Source organism: Sminthopsis crassicaudata, chromosome 6 (assembly GCF_048593235.1).
Source record: "Sminthopsis crassicaudata isolate SCR6 chromosome 6, ASM4859323v1, whole genome shotgun sequence".
NCBI lineage: Eukaryota > Metazoa > Chordata > Mammalia > Dasyuromorphia > Dasyuridae > Sminthopsis > Sminthopsis crassicaudata.
In genome coordinates, this window is record NC_133622.1 from 106,512,192 (window position 1) to 106,527,643 (window position 15,452).

Here is a 15,452-nt window from a genome sequence, read left to right on the forward strand (position 1 = left end):
TTCTAACAGTAATAATAATACCTAGCATTTGTATAGCACCTACTTTGTGCCAGGTACTATGCAAAGTAATTCACATTTTAACTTTGCATCAACCTGTACAAATGGGTATTATCTTGACTCTCATTTTACTGTTGAGAAAATGGAGATAGAGGTTGTGATTTTTTTCTGGCTAGTAAGTGTCTGAGACTGAATTTGTATTCAGATCTTCCTGACTCCGGGGTCTAGTCCTCTCTCCGTTGTTCCATTTAACTGCCTTTAATTAAAAAAAAAAAAAAAAAAAAAAAAACCAACAACAAAAACTGAATACAAATTTTTGTGTCACATTAGTTGGGAAATGGCTGAAAAAAATGCAGTATGTTAATTTAATGGAATATTTTTATACCTTAAAGGATGGTCTCTGGCATCCTGAATTGGTGAATTTAAGGAATAACATGGTTAAGAGTTACACAGAAGGGGCAAATGTGGATGGAGTATGAGGGAATTTACAAATGTTGAACCTCACAGATTCATTTGAGCAAGGAATAACAAATATAAAGAATTATAGAAAAGTGAGAAGATTTGTATGAACTGTTGGAAAGTTTAGAAAGCAGATACAACAGTGTAAATGAAGACAACACTGATACAAAACTCAGGTCAAACAAAATAGGTAAGTTGAAGCATATGTCTTTTACTTCTATTAACAATAAACCACAAAAGGAGAATTAAAAGGAATTTCCTTGGCCACATGTCTTCCATGTATATATGCTTCACTTACTTATATTTGTACCCATTTATTCTATAGACAGTGTGTGTGGGATAATTCATTTGAAAGGTAATTTGAAGGAAAAAAGTATATGTAGCTACTAAATGTTCTAGACACTACCTGAATACTTCACAAACTATTGGTTAGGGAAACATAAATTAAAATAACTCAGAAGACATAATAAATTCAAAGTTAATATAATTAGAGAAAGACCCTATTATACAGTTGGAGCTGTGAAATGATGCCATTTTTTTAGAAGAAGGACAGTCTGTGGGATATGACAAAGATATAAAAAAAGCAACACCAACAAAACATTTATTGAAAGCATTTGGAAAACAAAATGACAGCATGCAAAAGAACTACAAAATTGATCTGTCAGGATGACTGTCAAGATTTTGTGTTAAGGATGTTATAGAAAAGTGATCGAAAAATATCCACACTATCTTTGTTTGTAGTCTGAAAAACTGAAGACAGATTCCAGTATTTAGAGAATAACCAAACAAATTCTAATATATGAAAATTTAAAATATTTTTAGTAGAGTAATATATTTTGTGAAAGAGAACCTGGAGTAGGATATAGTGCTAACTTTCCTTGGAGTCCAGAAGACAGTTTCAAGTCTTTCCTTGCACACGTGTGTCCTATGACGCATCAAATTAAATGACTTAATTTCTCAGACTTCCAACATTCTAGTTTTCTTTATGGAACAGATCATTGATCTGCCTTGATAAAAAGAGTTCCAAATCTTATAAATATACAGATATCTGTATTCTCTCCAACCCTGCCCACAATGATCCATGAAGAATACAAAGGGATATGTAAAAAGTAATGCAGAGTGATAAGGATAATATTGTAAAGAAGATTGGGGAGTTGATCAAAATGTTCCATGTCTATTGATTTTTCCCTTCATAGCTGATGAAATTATAGAAATCAAGGAGCAAGTAAAAGACAAAAGGATATTACAGTCTTAAAATACAAACAAGTTTCTATACTCTTTTATGAAATATAAAAAAAATTTTTCAGTCAAGATTATTGGACTGGATTTGTGTAATCTTAACTTCCCTTCTGGAATGTAAATTGTAGGCAGGGACAGTGTTGTTCTTCTATTTATTCTCAGATGCTAGCAGCATAATACCGTATACATAGGAGTTGTATAATTAGTATTTGTTGGAAGGCTGATATGGAAATATATTTTTTATGACTGTGCAAGTATAAGGTATATTATATTGCTTGCCTTCTTAAGGAATGGGGAAGAGGGGTAAGAAGGAATAGAGATTTTTAAAAATGAATATTAAAAGTTGTGTTAGCATGTAATTGAAAAAAATATTTTAAAATTTTAAAAAAGAGTGTCAAATTTTAGGCATACTTAAATAATAAAACATTATTAAAGCACTATCAATATAAAAAACACTATAAAGACATATTTATATAAAAAGTTTATTTTAAGTCCAAATCATTGAAAAACATAGTACCTGTTTGTTTTTTAATAGTATTTTATTTTTCCAAATACATGCAAAGGTAGTTTTCAACATTCACCTTTGCAAAATGTTGTGTTCCAAATTTTTATCCCTCTTCTTCCCCCCTCTCCTTGCCAAGAGAGCAAGCAATCTTTCATAGTTTAAATATGAACAGTTCTTTTTTTTTTTTTTTTTTTTTTTTTTCTGAGGCTGGGGTTAAGTGACTTCCCAGGGTCACACAGCTAGGAAGTGTTAAGTGTCTGGGATCAGATTTGAACTCTGGTCCTCCTGAATTCAGGGCTGGTGCTCTATCCACTGCGCCACCTAGCTGCTCCCTGAACAGTTCTTCTAAACATATTTCTATATTCTATATTCATCATGCTGTGTGAGAAAAATCACATCAAAAGGGGAAAAAAACAGAAAGAAAAAAACCAAGCAAACAATGACAATAATAGCAATAAAAAAGTGAAAATACTATTCCACTATATCCACATTTAGTCTCCATAGTTCTTTCTCTAGCTGTAGATAGCACTTTTCATCACAAGTCTATTGTAATTATATTGAATCACCTCATTGTGAAAAAGAGCCAAGTTCACCTCAGTTGATCATCACATAATCTCATTGTTTTTGGCTACAGTGTTCTCTTAGTTCTGCTCACTTCACTCAGTATCAGTTCGTGTAAGTCTCTCTGGGCTTTTCTGAAATCAGTCTGCTCATTGTTTCTTACAGAATAATAATATTCCATTACATTCATATACTTTAACTTATGCGTCCTTTTCCCTCTTTTATGATCTCTTTGGGATACAGACCCAATAATGACACTGCTGGATCAAAGGATATATGTGCAATTTGATAGCCCTCTGGAATGGTTGGGTTAAAAAATGTTTAATTGCAATTAAAAATATTTAGGCAAACTTAAAAGCCTTTTTTCTATATATATAAAATTCTAATAGTGTGAATAGAAGTGGCTCTAGGTTCTCAAAAGCTATTGTAGCAGGTCCTAGTACTGATACATTGAACCAAATTTAAAATTGGTTAAAAAGCATACCCAGAAAAGGACTTACCTGAATATCAGCTTAACTTGCTTCAGAGATCTTTATCACAAAGTTGACGGGTTTTTTTTTAAGTCACAAAATTAAGACACAGAATTATCCATGGTTTAGCACAATGCCTAGCACATAGTATATGCTTAATAAATATTTATTGATTTATTATGACCATTTATCGTCACAGATTTTAAGTTTGTTAGATATATAACTAAAGAAGTATGAATATATAAAGGCAATATTGGTATTATATTTATAACATCCTGAATTGTCTGTTTCATTTATAATACCATATAATTTTTAAAAATTTGCTTTCATGTCTTTAAATGTCATAATTTTCCCAGTTCACAATAATAATTGCCACATCATAAACAAGTCAGGATGGTTTATTCTTTCCTTTCCTTTCCTTGTTGATATCTTTTGTTCAGTTAATAGTATAATTAGGAAAAATAATCCTTATTAAAATTGTTAACTATATAGTGTAGTGTGGAAATCATCAAATACAACCTGCTGCCCATGAACTAAGAACTTTTTTTATTTAACATTTTTATAAGTAGTAAAATTTTTAAAATGTAAAATCTATTTTTAGTGCTCTGGCTGTACCAGTGTGATTTGGCAGAGTTGCCAATTATTGGAAAAGACATTGCATTGAGAGTACAATGGAAATTCTAGACATTTTTTCTTAGCTTTATCCCCAGGTTTCAATTTTGACACCTACAAAATGAGTAGTTTAGACTAACCTCTAACCATACTTTTCAACTATAAAAAGATATGATTCAGTCAGAGATTTATTTTAGGTTTATTAATAAGTTTTTTTGGTGGGGACTTAGGGTCATATATTCTATAACACTGAATTCTCAAAAAACTACTTATCGTTATGTGCATTTCAAACACTTTCATTTCTAAAGGTTAAAACTACCAATTGTCCTGCATCTGAATTTGAATCTTATGTTTTAGTGCTTGAGATTTTTTTTTAATTTAAATTGCTATAAAGTATATAATTTAATATGTTGCAACTTCTTTTTAAAGGACCTTTTAATGAAGCTGCTGGCAAAAATAGACAGATGCTGCCTGGGGGTAGTAAAATGATGTCAGGTCTACAACAAGGTTTCTTTGAACCTCAGTTTTTAAGGATATTTGAAGGTGAGGGCTACGTAAGTCTGAATCAATTAAGGAGGCGATATATGTTAGAAGAAGCCAAAAAAAATATAAGCAAAGCCTTCCTTCCCAGTAATGGAGAAAAAAAAGCGTAAGTGTTGGGGGGAAAATATTAAATGAAATTATATATATATATATATGCATGTTTGTTTTTGCTCAGATACTCTTTTTCCTAAGACTTGCTTTTGCATTTTTTGTTTCTAGATATCATTCTTAAATTACTTTGATTTTTGCAGCTTATTGATTCCACTTTCATATCTGATCAAATGGCTTCATCTTAATAGTTTAGATAAAGAAATTGTTTGAATAATGAAAAACTCAAATTCATACTTTCTCTTCATTTTTTTAATTAATGAAAAGCATACAAAATACAAAATCAAAGCCAGTCCCTTCTCTCAAGGAATTTATATGCATTTAAAAATTTAAGACATTTTTATGTTAATAGTGTTTTATTTTTTCCAAATACATGCAAAGATAGTTTTCAACATTCACCTTTGCAAAACCTTGAATTCCAATGTTTTTCTCCCTCTCTTCCCTCCTCCCTTCTTTCTTAGACAATAAGTTAATCCAATATGTACAATTCTGCTAAATCTCTTCATAATCTAAGCAATTTAAACATATTAAAATTTTGTGTAATTTGAGGTTTGAACTATCCAGATAATTGCTATGTGTAAACAAACTTGAAGTGTCCTGTTTCTTTTTGAGCTCATTTCAAGTGTAGAAACCTTCACAATTAAGAGGTCAGCAGAAAAGAACGTTTTCCTCACTGAATAGAACTAAGTAGCCTTACACACACACACTCGAGTCTCACTTATTCCTTCTTCTCTACATTCTCACTCCCTACCCACACTTCCCTCACAAACCATTTTAACTTCTCTTGCTTCTCAGAAACACGCAGAGATCATGTACTAGAAAGATCAGGTCCCCTGATGCATATATTTGGTTATTTCTGATCACTGATCTATCTTAGTGAGAGTAGATGTCAGAGGAGTCCTGTTTCTAGGGTAGAATCAAAAGGAACCAGATGAACCTTAAGGGAAAAAAAATTAAAATGAGAATACATTTTAGGAAGGTTTTAAAAAGCTGCTGATGAATTTATTTCCCCCCTTTAACTCCATAGCCACACAAAACTAATGTAACTGCCCTAATAAAGATATAGTTCTAAGTATCATCTTCTCATGTAGGGATGTAAACAGTTTAACCTTTAAATGACATGTTGTTTTTTTTCTTTCCTGTTTGCTTTTTTATTCTTTCCTTGAGTTTTGTATTTGAAGATTAAATTTTCTGCTTAGTTCAGGTTTTTTCATCAGAAATGATTGAAAGTTCTCAACTCAATAAAGGTCCATTTCTTCCCCTGAAAAGTATGCTCAGTTTTGCTGGTTAGTTGATTCTTGATTGTAGTTCGGTGTAATTAAGCTTCTTTTCCCTCCAGAATATGGTATTCTGAGCCTTCTAATCCTTTATTATAGAAGCTGCTAAATCCTGGGCAAATCTGATTGTGGCTCTTCCATACTTGTTTCTTTCTGGCAGTTTGAGGTATTTTCTCCTTAACTTTATAGTTGTGAAGTTTAGCTACAATGTTTTTTGGGACTGGCCTTGTGGGATCTCTTGCAAGAAGTGATTGATAGACTCTCAATGATTGTTTTGCATCTCTCAATTATTGTTATAAGGAACAACAATATTGTTCTAGTATGTCCAGGGCAGTTTTATTGAAAGATATGGTCTAGGTGTTTTTTTTTTTTTTTGATAATGGCTTTCAGGTAGTCCAAAATTCTCAAATTCTCTCTTCTGGATCTCTTTTCGATGTTGGTTGTTTTTCCAATGAGGCATTTCACATATTCTTCTATTTTTTCTTTCTTTCTTTTTTTTTTTTTTTTTTTTAGTTAGATTGATTCTTGATGTCTTGTATTCATTGCTTCCATTTGCCCAATTATACTTTTTAATGTGTGATTTTCTTCCTTTACTTCCTTTTTAAATTTCTATTTCTAAAGATGTTTTCTTCAGTCAATTTTTATCCTTACTTTTCTAACCCATTGACTCTTTTTTCCCATTTCTTTTTCCAGTTTTTCTTCTACCTCTGTTATTTGGCTTTTAGAATCCTTTATGAGCTTTTCCAAGAAGGCTTTTTGGGCTTGAGACCAATTCATATCACCCTTTGAGATTTTGTAAGTCGGCATTTTGTTCTCTTCTAAGTTAGTATTTTGATCTTCCCTATCATCATAGTAGCCTTCTATGGTCAGAGTTCTATTTTTGTTCCTCTCTTTTCCTTCTTTTCTCTCTCTCCCTTCTTCCTTCCTTTCCTCCCTCCCTTCTTCTTTTCCTCCTTCTCTCCCTCTCTCCTGTTCTTTCCTTTTCCCTTTCCCTCTTCCTTCCTTTTCTCCTTCCCTCCCTTCCCTTCTCCCCTCCTCTTCCCTCTGTCTCCCTTCCCTTTCTCCTCTCCTCTTCCTTTCTTTTCTCCTTCCTCCCTCCTTTTTTGCCTATTTAATGGATTTTAAAGTCAAGCTCTACTCTTGGGACACAAGGAGCATTGTTCCAAGCTTTTTGTGCAACTTTGAGCTTTGGCTTTGAGCAAACCTTGTGTTTGCTCACAGCAGGGAGTAGCCTGTTGTTGCCTGATTTCCAGGCTGCTTTCTATACTGGGACTGGAGGCTGCCCCACTGATTTGCTCTGCTATTGTTCTATTGAGTCAGGAAGTTTCTGAGTAAAGAGTTTCAGTTGCTGATCTATGATGTGGCTAAGACCCTCCCATTGGCTTTCCCAGATACTTTGCTCTGCTGTGCTTCCCTTTCACCCAAACGAGCCTGACCTTTCCTGAAGTCCTTGTAAGCTATTTTGAGCTGGAAAATTGTTTCATTCCATCTCTTTGTAGGTTTTGGCATTTTAGAATCTGTTCAGAAGCTTGATTTCATGTTGTTTCTGAGGAAACTAGGGAGAGCTCAAGCAACTTTCTGACTTCTTTTTGACATCTTAGATCCCCACAAAACTAATCTAAAACACACTATCATTTGCATTTGATTTATTTGTAAAATGAGATGGATGTTTAAGAATCCAAAAAACCCTTCATTAATCCATGAAAAGCTTAATCTTGCCCTTTTCTGCTTGTCAGTTGGACATAATTTAAGAAATTATATACAGAATGCTTATATAAAATAACTCAAAATAGTAATCATATTTGGATTTTTCTAAATCCATCTTTCACATGGATCCACATTTTGTCAAGGTGGATATCACTGACATAAACAAGGTAGTTTGTAATCTTGTAAAAATCAAATTGTTGGAAAGGAAAATTATTTATTTTTTTCATCTTTTTGTAGTTGTTTTAAGGGAAAAGAGAAATCCATTTTTTTTCCTGGCAAACAATTTATTTTAAAATATACTTTACTTTATAGTAACATTAGTACTATTATAATATTTTTAAACACTTATCTGGAAAAAAACATCTGTTCAAAAATAATTTATTATACTAGACTTTTAATTCATATACTGAAAACAGTAGTTACAGTATAGTACTATAGAAAGTGAAATGGATTTGGGGTTGGAGGTTTGTCTTTTTCTTCCTAAATACATATTTTATTAATTTCTAGTTTTTCCTCTGTATTACAGTGGAATATAATAATAAGTTTTAGAAAAGTACTTAATTTTAATTTCAACTTATAGTAGCATTGAAAATTCAAAAAGCCCAATTAAGTAGTGATATATGAATCCTATTCATCAATTCAGAAAGGATTTTCATGAAAAAAGGAGATTCTCTAGCAGATAATGGAATGAGAAGTTATAAGGGAATTTATGTCCTTTAATATTGCCCTCAAGAACAGAAGTAGAAAAGAAGCAAAAGTGCAAAAAATTTTCAAAAGCAAATTTAAAATAACATAAAAAAGAAAAAAGAAAGCAAACCACAGAAAAACTTGGGGAAAATGAAAACAAAATTATGTATTTAAAGAAGCTAAGAGAAATATTCCAGGAAAAAACCCAAATACATCTCATGAAATGAGTATCAATTATAGAACTAGAAACAAAGGTAGAATTTTTTTTAGGACAAAAAATGGAATAAAAAGACAGAAAACTAGTAAAAATAGCATGAGATTAAATAAGAAAGAATTGGCACCAAACAGGAAGAAACAAGATGATGAAATCCAATGGTTGAGAAATATTACTGTAAAATTTAAACAAACATGCTATAAAATTATTTGCATGGACAGCAAAATAGTAGGAACATAGGAAAAAAGAAAAATAATTCAGTAATTAGATAAAGTAATGACAAAGCGATTTCTGGAAGATGTAAAGAAAAAATAATCAAGAATGACCAGATTTCCTGAAAGCCATGAAGAATATTTTAGGAAATTTAAAATTTCCTCAGAATATTGAAACAAAGGACAGATTTTATATATATATATATATATATATATATATATATATATATTTCCTTAGTTTATAGGTCTTGTAATTCTTTTTAATCTTCAGTATAGGGAAGTGTGTTTTGCTTGTGACCTGTTACTTTCCTTCCTGGTATTATTATTTTTATTAATAAATTTTGTATTCTCTTTACTCATTCTTCCCTATTCTGTCTTCCTGTTCATTTTTATGTATTTCTACACCAACTGTGTACGTATGTGTGTGTTTATATATACCTGTATGCATGAGTGTTTCCAATAATTCTCTTTCTTTGGTTCAAATAAGAGGTTTGTCTCAATTTACCTCTTCCTCTGTGTTTTTCTCATGTACCCTATTTTTGAGAAATACTCATTTCTGCCCCATTCTAGCTTTTTTCTACTATACTGAATTTCTCTTACCTTCCTTTCTCTTTCCTTGCTTAAAACTCTCAGAATAGAAAGAGTGCACTATGCTCAGGTTTTCTTATTTAACTTGCTTTGAGGACTTTAAGGTTCTGAAAATACATTTTTTCCCTATTAGAATATTAGTTCATTATCCTCCTGCCCATTCTGATTATTGAAATAAAATTTCCTTTCTAGATTTCTCTTGAGTCTTATGTTTGCATTTCAAAATTCCTGCACTTTAACAAAATCACTTTAACAGATAAATGGAAAATATATGGATTGGTAAGGCAGGGTAACCAATCAGAAAGCTATTGCTGTAGGCCCAGGAGTGAGATGGTGAGGATCTACACCAAGATATCAGCTATATATTGAGAGACAGCATTGTACATAGACATATGTTTTGAACTTTAGAAACATTGATCAGCAATTTGGAAATGAGGGTAAATGCAAGTGAGGAATAGTAGATGATACCAAGATAGTAAATCTAGAGAATTATGAGAATGAAGTTTCCCTCTTCAGTAATAAGAATTTGGAAAGATAGGGTTTTAGAGGAAAGATAATGAATTCTGTTTTGGATATGATGAGTTTGAGATATAAGTTAAACTTTGGGGAAAATTGAAGAGCATGTGCCAAAAAATTAGGTTTTGTTATTGTTTTGACCACTGTTTTATATAATCTTAGGGAGTGCTTGGAATACTAAGATGGTGTGACAAGTCCCATGGTTACACAGCTTATCAGAAGCAAAACTTAAACCTAGGTCTTTTTGGTACCAAAGCTAGCCTTTTGTCTACTATATATCACACACATATATACATACATACACACACACATACAATATACCATAATAAATTCCAAATGGATCAATGAATTTTAAATTTTACTTTCTTTTCCTAAGGTAATTGGGTTAAGTGACCTCACCCAGCTAGGAAGTTTTTTCTTTTTTTTTGTACCTTTTTTATATAATTTTTTTGTTCTCAAAATATATGCACAGATAGTTTTCAACATTCATTTCTGCAAAACCTTGTACTCCAAATTTTTTCTTCCACCTTTCCCCTACACAGCAAGTAATTCATTATATGTTAAATTTCCACATTTATCAGCTGTACAAGAAAAATTAGATCAAAAAGGGAAAAAATGAGAAACAAAACCAAAAGCAAGCAAACAACAAAAAGGTGAAAAATACTATGTTGTGATCCACATTAAGTTCCAACAGTCTTCTTTCTGAATGCAGATGGCTCTCTTCATCACAAGTCTGTTGGAATTGGCTTGAATCATCTTACTGTTGGAAAAAACCATGGCCATCAGAATTGATCATCACATAATCTTATTTTTTGCTGTGTACAATGTTCTCTTGGTTCCACTCACTTCACTTAGCATCAGTTCTTGTAAGTCTCTCCAGGCCTTTTTGAAGTCATCCTGCTCATTATTTATTATAGAACCATAATATTTTTTAACATCGATATCTATAACTTATTCAACCATTCCCTAACTTTTGGAGATACACTCAGTTTCTAGTTCCTTGCCACTACAAAAAAGGCTGCTATAAAATTTTTTGCACATGTGGGTCCTTTTTCCATTTTTATGATTTCTTTGGGATACAGGCCCAGGAGAGACACTACTGGATCAAAGGGTATACACAGTTAGCTCCAAATTGGGCTCCAGAATTGGTTGGATCATTTTATAACTCCACCAACAAAGTATCAATGTCCCAGTTTTCCCACATCTCCTCCAACATTTATCATTATCTCATCCATTCATCTTAGCCAATCGGACAATTCTTATCTCAGAATTATCTTAATTTGCATTTCTCTGATCAATAGTGATTTAGAGCATTTCTTTTATATGACTAGAAATGGCTTTAATTTCTTTGTCTGAAAATAGTCTGTTCATATCCTTTGACCATTATCAATTGGAGAATGGAAAAACCTAAGGACTTCATACCTCAAGCCATTCTAGGAGTTCTTTACTTTATCCCTTCCCTCCCTCCCCCCCCCCCACTGTATTGGGAAGTGTTCTCTTTCCTTCCTAATCCCTCCCAGCACCAGATCTTTGATTTATCTTTGACTTTCTGACCATTAAATTATGCTATCTTTTCCCAATTCTTGTTGCTACTATCCATCTCTAGCATATTCTCTCTACTGTCTGTGGTAACTTTGGCACCTGTCTTTAGGGTCTTCTTCTGTACCCTTCTCCCTATTATTTTCTAAGTCTTTAATATCTATATCAATGACCCTTTTAGCATTCTTTTTTTCAGTCCCAATAATTTTCTCTATTTCATACACTTGCCATCTTGTTTAATCTTAAATATCTTCTCATGAAAACGTGAACATAGAAATTTTAAAATATTAAACATGAAGAGGTATTTGCATTTGATAATATTCTAGTGAATTGCCCTAACATACAACCATGAAAAGTTTACTTTTGCAAGAAAATAATGTTTTTATGCACTCATGATTGTCTTTAGAAAATTTAGCATGCAGATTTTTATTGTTATAGATACATTTTTTGTTTATTTTTTTTTGTTACATTTCATATTCTGAACTCTTTCCCTGACTCCCTCTCTACCCACCTCACATTAGCGATTACCCCCATTTGACAGAGATTTACGTAAAACTATAGTATGCATGTACACTTCTGTTTATTAGTTCTTTCCCCATATTTGGATTGCATCTTCCTTAATAGATTTTTTTATACTTTATTTGAGTATTTGTAATATTCATTTCACAAATCAACCAGCTTATCATTTCTTATAGTACAGTAGTATTCTATCACAATCATAGATCATAACTTGTTTAACCATTTCCTAATTGAGGAGTACCTCATCAATTTTTAGTTGTTACCACAAAGACAACTACTATGAATATTTTAATAATTTCTTTTCCTTTTTCTCAGATCACTTTGAGAAACTGACCTAACAGTATTACTGCGAGGTCAAAGAGTTTTGTAACTCTTTGTAACATTTTTGTAACACAGTTTTATAACTTTTGGGGTATCATTCCAGATTGCTCTTCAATATGGTTGAATCAATTTACAGTTCCACTGGCAGTGTGTTTCTGTTCCAATTTTTCTATATTTCCTCTAACATTTGACATTTTGTTGTAGATATTTATAAGAAGCAACATAGTAGAGTGAACAAAGTACTGGCCTTGGAGTCAGATGATCTGAGTTCAAGCCTATTTCTTAATAAAATTAGGTATGGGATGTAAAGCAAATCACTTAACCTCTCAGCATCCTAGGCAACTTTAATAATCTAAATTAGAAGTAAATGACATTAATAAGAGAAGTTATACTTTCATAACCCCTATTCCAGTGAATCACAGATACAAACCAAAACAAAATTGTGTTATAGTAACATTTATTTTGAATATAAAATATTTTAAAGACAATATAAATAAGTATGTTATTGGAAATGGTCCTAAATGCAGTAGGAGATCTTGACCTTTTTAAGGTAATTTCTTTGCCAGTTCTCAGTTTAACTGGGGCATACCCAATCAGTGATTAAGGCTTAGTAAGAAATGAGGCACAGTATGGCTTTTTTCTTTTTTTACCTAGCCACCTAGGTAAACTAATAAAATAATAAAGAATAATGGAAGTTGATGAGTGTTTTTTTAGTCTGGTTTTTTAGCTTGGTGTGAAATTCACATGAATGACACCATGAAGAGCATTCATTAAAAATGATAGAAAAACACCAAAGAGATGTTAGTTGGAACAAATTTGTCAGCATTTCTAAAATAATGTGCATTATGGTTGACCAAGAAATTATTACATTTGGGTCTAAATATTTCTATCTTTGATGAGCTATGTATGAAGAAATGGAAATGGCATTGAGGAGGACAAATTTGGAAAAAGCAGCTGGACCAGACAAGTATATTTGAGGAAATTCATACTAGAGGTGACATAATCTTGAAAGCACTGTTATAAGTGGCTGTTATAAGTGATATCCCAGGGAGGGGAAGATTATTATAGAATGAAAAAAAGACTATTAATGACTTTAAAAAGTGATAGAACATCAATAACTTATGCCCACTTTCTCATCTTTATGAAGATCATCTCTGTATTTATGGTATCTTTTAAAATATAAGAAAGAAAAATGCAGGCTTTCCAAATGATTTCCTACCATTTTTTACATTCACACCATTAACTGAAAGGTACACAGAAACTAAAAGATTCCACGATAGTTGACTTGAGAGCAAAATAAAACCTCAAAGGCTCTCCTCTAACCATCAATCTTAACTTACATGTTAAAAACTAAATAATGTTCCTTGATAGATGCATCACATAATAACTTTGTCCAATGATTCTCTGATTATTTGTGTCAAATAAAGCCTAAATAGGGAGATGAATGCTCTCTAAAGACAGATGCAGTTGTAATGGAGGATGACTTGTGCCATGTCCAAATGGGAGAAGGATTCCCTAGAGATGGCCATTATTTGGGTACTGATCTTTTATACAGGATTTATGAAAAAATGTAAAAAATTTCACAGGATGAATGTGTATGTGTTACAATCTGCACCAAAGGAAAGCATATCTGTATTAATGAAGGATTAATATATCAGTTGATTAATAGAGCAAAATGATCAATAGATCAGTGGAATTATTATGTGTATATCTATGTGTGTGTGTGTGTGTTTACTAAAGATAAAAATTCTGCCATTAGAGGAGTATTCTTTGATTTTAGTTTTTTGTGTCTTTGATTTTTGCCAAAGCTGCCTACTATTTGTCAGTTATGCAAAAGAAGATATCAACTCAGATATAATTTTTTTAGCACCTGTTCTGCACTAGGCACTGTGCTAAGTGCTGTGGATAAAAGATCAGCCAAACACAATTCCTCCTTTTGAATATTTAATTCAGTCTAGTGGGAGAGATGTCACGCAAAGAATTTCATAAAAATGATCTATAAAGGATAAATCATATCAGAGGGAGGGCATTAACATTGAGGACTAGGAATGGCTTTTTGTGGAATATAGGACTTCAACTGAAACATGAAGTGAAGGATTATGAAAATATGAAGCAAGAAAATGAGGGAGATTGCTGCAGGCTTGGAATTGGAAAGAGGCCAGTGTCACTGGAATTTAGAATTTTTGGAGAGATGTATGGTGTAAGATGGCTCAAAAGTAGGAAGGACCAAGGTTATGTAGGATTTTAAAAGCCAAATAATGGATTTTTTTTTTAATCTGGATGGAATAGGGAGCAATTAGGAGAGGGTGGGAGGCTGATATTGTGAGACTTTAGGAAGACACTGAGTAAAGGAGAATGGTTTGGAGAAGGAAGAAGATTGAAACAGACCAATTAGACTCTATCACAGTAGTCTGGTTATGAGATGTTATTGTTAATGTCAGAGAAGAGAAATGTAACAAAGATAACATCTTGGCAACAGATTGGATGTAAGGGTGATAGAGAACCAAGATTGATACCTCTGTTGCAAGCCTGGGTGACTGAAAAGATAGTTGTGCTATAATTTATAGTGAAGTTAATAAGAAGGGAGAATTTTTTGTGGGGAAGGTTAATGAGTTCTGTTTTGGACATATTGAGTGTAGGTTTTCTACAGGAAAATATTTAAAATGTTGATTGGGCAGCTACTTTGGAACAAAAGGTGGCCCAGTTCCATTCTTCGGGGCTGAAGTAAAACACGAAGAGAAATATATGAGATATGCAATACGTAGTTGGAGATAATAATAGCTAGCATTTGTGTTAAGTGCTTTTTAGACATTATCTCACTTGATCCTCACAACAACCCTGATAGGAGATGATATTCCCGTTTTACATTTGAAGAAACTAAGGTAAATAGAGATTAAGTGACTTGCCCAGGATCATATAACTATTAAGCATCTAAGTCTGGATTTGAACTCAGGCCTTCCTAAATCTACGCTCATCACTCAATTCACAGTGCCACCTAGTTTCCTTAAGGATTAGGAAAGAAAGTAGGAATGCACAAATATCTATGAGTCATTTGCATAGATCTGATAAATGAAACTCTTAGAACTTGACAAATTCACCAAGCAAAATGGTATAAAGGAGAAAAGAAGAGGATAGAGTCTGGAGAATATCCATTTTTAATGGATCAAGATTGAAAGAGACTGACTTTGAAGGAGACTGCAGAGAGTTGAGAGGGAACGGAAAGGAGATAGATGCAGCAATTGTAGATGCTTCACGGAATTTAATCACAAAAGGGAAAAAAGAGATAAAGGACAATAATTATTGGGGATGGATAAATGAAGTGAGGGGTGTTTTTGAGGGTAGGATGACATGGGCACGCTTTAAGCAGCCAGTAGACTG

General features: G+C 32.5%; 1 protein-coding gene and 1 non-coding gene across 6 annotated transcripts in view; one reads left to right on the plus strand and one right to left on the minus strand.

Moving 5' to 3' along the window:
* CFAP96 (cilia and flagella associated protein 96) overlaps window positions 1-15,452 on the plus strand; it is a 70,834-nt gene that overhangs the window by 41,902 nt on the left and 13,480 nt on the right. For all 5 annotated transcript variants that reach the window (XM_074274968.1, XM_074274967.1, XM_074274969.1 and 2 more), the window contains one exon: window positions 4,273-4,492. In XM_074274968.1, the coding sequence (XP_074131069.1) occupies window positions 4,273-4,492 (220 nt within the window). The remainder of the gene's footprint in view (window positions 1-4,272; window positions 4,493-15,452) is intronic.
* LOC141548102 (small nucleolar RNA U2-19) lies at window positions 5,284-5,363 on the minus strand. Its single transcript, XR_012483805.1, has one exon. It is a non-coding gene; the product is annotated as a small nucleolar RNA U2-19 (small nucleolar RNA).